The sequence below is a fragment of the Oncorhynchus gorbuscha genome, linkage group LG17, assembly GCF_021184085.1.
Source record: "Oncorhynchus gorbuscha isolate QuinsamMale2020 ecotype Even-year linkage group LG17, OgorEven_v1.0, whole genome shotgun sequence".
In the NCBI taxonomy this organism is placed as follows: Eukaryota; Metazoa; Chordata; class Actinopteri; order Salmoniformes; family Salmonidae; genus Oncorhynchus; species Oncorhynchus gorbuscha.
The window spans coordinates 45297085-45304632 of record NC_060189.1 but is presented as its reverse complement, the minus strand read 5'-3'; the positions used below and the strand labels follow the sequence as shown (position 1 = coordinate 45304632).

The 7548-nt window shown below is 44.0% G+C and overlaps 1 protein-coding gene across 1 annotated transcript; it reads right to left on the bottom strand.

Annotated features, from left to right (window-relative positions):
- Nucleotides 1-570: 570 nt before the first annotated feature.
- LOC124001882 (SPARC-like) lies at nucleotides 571-7343 on the bottom strand. The gene is made up of 8 exons (XM_046309014.1): nucleotides 6553-7343; nucleotides 6142-6253; nucleotides 5416-5531; nucleotides 3911-4028; nucleotides 3540-3676; nucleotides 2995-3143; nucleotides 1409-1557; nucleotides 571-1168 (listed from the first exon to the last, which is right to left on the bottom strand). The coding sequence occupies exons 1-8, from the start codon at nucleotides 7279-7281 to the stop codon at nucleotides 1140-1142; spliced, it is 1539 nt and encodes a 512-aa protein (XP_046164970.1). The 5' UTR covers nucleotides 7282-7343; the 3' UTR covers nucleotides 571-1139.
- Nucleotides 7344-7548: the final 205 nt, after the last annotated feature.

Sequence of the window (7548 nt, the reverse complement as noted above, 5' to 3'; positions counted from 1 at the left end):
ATTCAAGCTCAATTTATTGTGAGAGTCAATACTAAATGGTTTCCATACAAAAATAATGCACCCGCATAAAACTATAGCTTTTTTTTATGTTTAAAATAAATACTGTAATATTTTGGCCAAAAAGTAAAGTGATTTGTTTCACCTGCATAGAAGTCCATTTTTGTTTTGTTTATTGTCATCTACAAAAAGCACTCGTAAACTTTCCCCCTCTTGGAATGTGTTCATAACACTGATATCATTGTTAATTGTTTAAAAAATACAATCTCATCACCTACTCTACTAATACCACTATCAGCTATACAGTATCTACATACAGTATCACAGAACATCCACATATTTATAGATCCAAATTTGCTTTACCTTGGTGTGATTTAATGATCAGACATCTTTTTATTTTTAATTTTGACCTAAAATTACATCTAACTGCCTGTAGCTCAGGACCTGAAGCAAGGATATGCATATTCTTGATTCCATTTGAAAGGAAACACTTTGAAGTTTGTGGAAATGTGAAATTAGTGTAGGAGAATATAACACATGAGATCTGGTAAATAATACAAAGAAAAAGCATATTTTTTTCATCATCTTTGAAATGCAAGAGCAAGGCCACAATGTATTATTCCAGTTTAGGCGCAATTTAGATGTTGGCCACTAGATGGCAGCAGTGTATGTGCAACGTTTTAGACTGATCCAAAGAACCGTTGCATTTCAATTCAAGATGTTGTAACAAGTCTGCCCAAATGTGCCTAATTGGTTTACATTTTCTAATTCATAACTCTGCACTCTCCTCAAACAATAGCATGGTAGTATTTCACTGTAATAGCTACACTGTATGGTGGATGAATCAGAATGGAGAAGTCAGGCTTGTCTTTCACATGTCCCTGGTGCTATGCAGAATATCAGAAAGGGAAGAGGACAGGAGGGAACATTGTCTTCATATGTGAATGTATCTGTTAAACCATGTGAAGGGATGGTGTGATTAATGGGGAACCAATTACTGGTTTCCACAATGTCTGTGTGCCAGACATTGTGACTCTCCAATTAAGTGACTCTCCAATTAAGGTATGTGGTTCTGCCATGATTGAAGGTTATTTCGTTAAATGCTTATTTAAGCTGGTTGCTTGATGAGGTACTGATTGGACTCAGAAGAGCAGGTTGACATCCATGTCCTCTGCAGAGGGGGAAAATGGAAAATCACAAGAGATGACATCTTTACAAGAGTTCACAATGCGGGGTCATACTATCAAATGTGTGAAAGCACATGACCATGGTCCTTCTGTAAGCTACAGTAATGCAGCATTCATTCATTCACTCACTCACACTACAACTATCACAACATTGCCAATGTCACGCAAGCCTCATTCTTTGGTCAATGAATTGCTTTCACTTTGTATAAGACTGCCACTCTTACCATCCTTGATGCCGAAGCAGTGGGTCCACTCCCTGAAGGACACCTGTTTGTCTTTGTCTGCGTCACACTCCTGGAAGAAGCGGGAGGTACAATGCTCCATGGGGACTAACGGGACCCTCAGGGGGGCCAGCTCAGAGTGGGACAGAAACCTGGATAGGAACACCAGTGTCATGTTCATAAGCCTATGCAATGGAGAACGTTTTTAAACATTTTGCAACAGAAAACTAAAATGAGTGTCTCTAATTCTGCATTACTGGCACCTAGATCACCAACAAACTAACATGGTCCAAGCACACCAAGACAGTCACGAAGAGGGCACGACAAATCCTATTCCCCCTAAGAGGACTGGCATGAGTCCTCAGATCCTCAAGGGTTTTACAGCTGCACCATTGAGCGCATCCTGACGAGTTGCATCACTGCCTGGTATGGCAACTGCTCGGCCTCCGACCACAATACACTACAGAGGGTAGTGCGTATGGCCCAGTACATCACCGGGGCCAAGCTCCCTGCCATCCAGCACCTCTATACCAGGTGGTGTCAGAGGAAGGCCCTAAAAATGGTCAAAGACTACCGCCACCCTAGTCATAGACTGTTCTCTCTGCTTCTGCACGGCAAGCGGTACCGGAGCGCCAAGTCTAGGTGCAAGAGGCTTCTTAACAGCTTCTACCCCCAAGCCACAAGACTCCTGAATAGCTAATCAAATTGCATCCCAGACTATTTGCATTGCCCCCCTCCTTCTACGCTGCTGCTACTCTGTTATTATCTATGCATAGTCACTTTAATAACTCTACCTACATGTACATATTACCTCAATTACCTCAACACCGGTGCCCCTGCACATTGACTCTGTACCGGTACCCCCCTGTATATGTCCCCGCTATTGTTATTTACTGCTGCTCTTTAACGATTTGTTATTCTTATCTCTTACTTTCTTAATTTCTTCTTATAACTGCATTGTTGTTTAAGGGCTTGTAGGTAAGCATTTCACTGTACCTGATGTATTAGTCGCATGTGACAAATACAATTTGATTTGATTTTGAAATAGTGCTTAACCTGTTTCACTCCATTTAATTCCATTGGGGGTTGAATATGGGGGAGTCTGACCCCAAAACTGGAACCGATTCACACACAGTCTGAACTGGATTTACCCAAAGGGACTAATTCCAGTAATATCCCAGCTGTGCTTCCACTTGCGTTACCCACTCTATGGGCCTTTAAGAAGGTATACTCAAATGTGAAATGTTCAGTTAAACTGATTCTTAATCTCATATTAGATTCAGACCCACCATGTATCTGATTCACAATGAGAACCGTAATCAGAGAACCGAACCATAATGTCTTGTGTAGATGAACAGCTACAAGTGAAGCTATTCATTCTTGAATCATATCAAAGACATATAGCTACACTTCTTTAATATTGGCCTGCTGCACTAGGCGTGTAACTTTTTACAGACGCTCACATTAATTTCAATGAAAGCTTGGCATAAGCGAGAGGCTGTTGCTTCTCAGTGTAAAATTACGTTCTGGTTCTTTTTCATGATTATGACATCAACAAACAAATGCATCTTTCTCCTGAAGTACTGTACCTGTCAGAAGGGTGCTGGTCCATCTGAGCAAACTGCCAGTGCACGGGATAGATGTACATGTTGTAGTTCTTCTCAAAGTCCTGGGCCAGCAACTCAATGGGGTGGTCGCCGGGATGGAGGCGCCTCTCACTCTCGTGGATCTTTCTCACCTGGGAGATTGACATCATCATTTATGGTCACGCATGAATATTAAAGTTGTATTGGATTGAATATGAATATGTGCTAACAAGAAAATCAGTTGTGAGGTGCTGGTGATTTTATGTCTTTGAGATGTATACTGTCAATCACTAAGGATGCAGTTGGTTAAAACTTCATAAAGCCCCTTTATATGAAGATAAATGATTTCGAAAATATAAATAATTAAACTACTATAACCCCTTTATAGACGGTTTGTCTAATGTGAAGTGTTACCCTCATATTTTAAGCTTACAGTTAAGTGTGTCCATAAGAGAGTTTTTTTTTTCTCAAATCTATGGATCCAATGATATTCAATTCAATAAAAATGTAGAAAAATGAAATCCAAATGAAGAAAGATGTTTCCTCACTCTGATGCGTTGCTTGGGGGTGAGGAAGCCAGGGGACATGGAGTCATGTTCATAGAGATGCAGCAAGACGTTCTTCAGCCAGTCGCGCATACGCAGAGGAAACTGGACCAGTTCGCCAGTCATACACGGTGCTATGACTAACAGAGAGAGTAAGGTAGGGGAAGAAAGAGAGAGAGTGAGAAAGAGAGGAGAGGAAGAGACAAGGTAAGATGAGGGAATTGTATAGTGTGAGAAACAAACGAGAGAGAGAAATAAAAATTACAGGGAGTAGAAGAAATTGACAAAAATGTGTTATACTTTATGTAGTTATTTCATGTTAGCTACTGTATTGGTCAGAAACTGTAGAGGTGGTCTGACTATAGCTGTCTTACATTTGCAGACTCCAGTGTAGTCCAGGTGAAGTATATGGCCTCTCTTGGTGCCTTCCAGGTTGCACTTGGTGGCAAAGAACTCACAGGGTGTGTAGGTGACATTGTCACTTCCACATACCTGCATGAAAGACAAATGACTTCATGAGTTATGGATTTAACAAAGAACATGCTTCAGATAAAGATATTGTAGTGATCCTGCTCTTGGTAGGCAACTAAGCATCACATATTTCCAATATAGTCAACTCTATCGGAACTGAGGCTAGTGCACCTGTCTTAGGAACAGAGGTCTGCAGATACAATTCTAGACAGAACCAACAGCTCCCCAATGTTGCTAGAATATCATGTCAGGGTTGTACCTACCATTGCCAGATTCGTGGCATGTTTCCTTCAAGTTTCCTCGAAATACAGATGTAGGATCAGAATACTTATCCAAATCTGAACTTTTATAGAGGCATAGTTCTGTGGTACCGATCTTATCAATTGCCACAGTTATCTCTGGAACTTTCATTGCGCACACCTGTCCCCTGTTCCCACTGATTGTATTTGTATATATGTGCCCTTTGTTCACCATAGTGGGGTCGATTATTGTTATAATGTCCGTTTGGTGCGTGCGAGTGTAACATAATAACTTTACGTCCGTCCCCTCGCCCATACCTGGGCGCGAACCAGGGACCTTCTGCACACATCAACAACAGTCACCCACGAAGCATCGTTACCCATCGCTCCACAAAGGCCGCGGCCCTTGCAGAGCAAGGGGAACTACTACTTCAAGGTCTCAGAGCAAGTGACGTAACCGATTGAAACGCTATTTAGCGCGCACCGCTAACTAAGCTAGCCGTTTCACATCCGTTACACTAGTACCTGTGCTGTGTGTTTTGGGCTTTCGTGCCCTTGTGGATTGCGCAGATGATTACGGTCTAGTCCCGTGTGATAATCATTGTGCGTTAGTGTTATTTATTTTAGCTACTCCTCGCTCTTTTTTTGGGGTTTCAACCCTGTGTTTTTGTTACGTGTTTTTTTGGTCTTCGTCCCCGTGCCTTTACACCACACGCTGTGATTTGCATTCCCGAGCCTGTCTCCCGACTCTCTTCATACCAACGTGACATCAATTTCCATGGCCTGACCCTAATAGCAACTTTTCCCAAATGTTTTTAAAGGAACTCCTTTCGTATTGTTTATGTTTATTCGACAGGATAGAGAGAATGTGCTAGAGCAGTGGGTCAGGTTCAACCCATGCTCGCAGCAGTACATACGGTATAGTATTGTAATATACTGTATAGTATTGTAACATACTGTATAGTATTGTGTTTATAAGCGCGGATATCGACTCTGCCGCTCAAGCATGGTTTTGGGGCACAGTCGATAGCGTGCTGGACATCGGGCTAGAAGGTCGAGGGTTTGAGACCTGCTCCCTGCCTGTTTCATTACAGTATATATGATTCAGAGCCAACGATTTAAAACTCTGAAAAGCACCCGGCACCCCAATGACCACTGTTCATACTCACATGATCAGTGACACTCTGTGGGCAGGCAGAAGGCTCATGACACACACACACAGGCTTCTTCTCCTTGTTGAGTTTACAGGTCTTTCCATGTTGACAACGGAAGTTCTCACAAGGGTCTAAAAGAGAAAAAAAATACCTAAACACACTCATGCCCTATAATTTTATATCAATGGAACATTGATGTGAACATTGATGTTTATTTTCTGCTAGATTCACTAAGTCATTGTATTTATACTCTGTTCATGTGTTATTAATGTTTTAATCATGTCTTAATTATGATTCACAAGTATGTACTTTCCATTGGTTATAGATGTCAATGGAAACCCCGGCACTACCACCACAGCCATTACCCCCCCCTGCATTCCATTGCCATTTGAGTTTGTACAGTGCTCGAATTCAACATGAGCTCGCTCATTGACCCCTTAATCCAGCGGAGACGAGAGGGAGTTTGTTTTGGTAGCGTGGCACTATTCTTCTGGGAGTGTTAGTGAAAAGGCCCAGTCAGCAGATTCCTGGTGTGTGTGTGTGTGTGTGTGTGTGTGTGTGTGTGTGTGTGTGTGTGTGTGTGTGTGTGTGTGTGTGTGTGTGTGTGTGTGTGTGTGTGTGTGTGTGTGTGTGTGTGTGTGTGTGTGTGTGTGTGTGTGTGTGTGTGTGTGTGTGTGTGTGTGTGTGTGTGTGTGTGTGTGTGTGTGTGTGTGTGTGTGCCTTTCTGAGATTTACACTTACCGGCAGCGGATGCTTGGGGTCTGTATAGGCTGGCCGCCAAAGAGGGCCTGGTGCTGGGGTAGAGGTCTACTGTCGCCCTGATCTGGACCGGGTTCATTCCCACCAGAGGAGCCTGGGTAGGAAACAGAAGGTGACATCTCAATAGAGGTCAACAAACCACCCACAGATGTTAATAGATAAGATGTGGGCTGCATTTTAAATTACACCCTATTTCCTATATTGTATAGTACACACATTTTGGGAAGCTCTGGGAATAGAGTAGATCCATCCATGGATCATCGGTTTAATTTCAAATAGGTCACCTGCAGAAAAGGGCCTAGCTTTATATAGAGGTTACATGGTTCAATCTAGGTTGAAGTATTTAGGATGACATTGCATTATAGCTAATGGGCGATATGTGATGAGTGTTACCCATTTCCCTGCTCTTCTCCTCTTGGGCTTGTATACAGCACTGTCGGTGGTGCGGTAGTGCTCCTTCACGCCCTCATCCCCCTGGTGGTCTGGGACTCCCTCTCCTGGTGGGGCCTCATCCCTCTGTAGGGGGCGCTTCCTCACTCTCTGGTTCTTCCTCTGCTTCCTGGCTTTGCCTCTGGTGTGACTGGCACTCTTGTTTATGTTCTTCTCCTCCTTCTCTTCTCCCCCTTCTACTGAAAGATGTGTCCCATCAAGATCCACACTGTTCTTTGTCTCTTGGAGTTCAGTGTCTGTGTCTGCGTCTTTTTTATTGGTCCCCTTTTCTTGGGAATCGTACTTGTACTGGCCGAGCACTTCCTGGCTCTCAGTGAACTCGGCGTCTTGTATGTCTGGCTGGGACTCATAGTCATCAGTGGCAGTGGGGATTTTGTCATCCTTGCTAGCTTGTTCTTCTTTCTCCTCCACCTCGGCCTCCACTTTCTTATTTGAAAGGAACTGGGCGTCTTCGGCGAGGGGTTTCCCTTCCTCAAGCTCGGTTTCAAGAGGCTCTGTGTTGTCGCTGTCGCTGGCGTAGTCCAGATCCTCTGGAATCTCAGGCTCGGTGTTGCTGTCCGTCCCTTCAACTTGAACCTCTTCCTCTACTCCTCTGTCCCCGACCACATGTTCCCCCTCGTCCTCTATCTCTCTCTTCTCCTCATCCTCAACTGACTCCTCCTCATCCGCCATCGCCTTCACCTTTTCCGCCTCTTTCTCTGCCTCCACATGCACCTCCTCCTCCACCTCTACCACCTCCTCATCTTCCTCCTCCTTTTCCAAGTCTCCCACCTCTTCTTCTCCCTCCTCCTCCTCCTCCTCCTCCTCCTCCTCCTCCTCCTCCTCCTCCTCCTCCTCCTCCTCCTCCTCCTCCTCCTCCTCCTCCTCCTCCTCCTCCTCCTCCTCCTCCTCCTCCCCCCTCTTCAGACTGTGTCTCCTCAGACTTGATATTTCCCTCCT

Bases quoted from the DNA above. Each gene is read 5' to 3' on its own strand.
- LOC124001882 (XM_046309014.1), bottom strand. From the start codon at position 7,281: ATGGCGGATGAGGAGGAGTCAGTTGAGGATGAGGAGAAGAGAGAGATA. The intron at 5,532-6,141 runs GTAAGTGTAAAT...TTTCTCTTTTAG, and splicing joins ACCCCAAGCATCCGCTGCCG to ACCCTTGTGAGAACTTCCGT. The intron at 1,558-2,994 runs GTACAGTACTTC...GTTCCTATCCAG, and splicing joins GACCAGCACCCTTCTGACAG to GTTTCTGTCCCACTCTGAGC.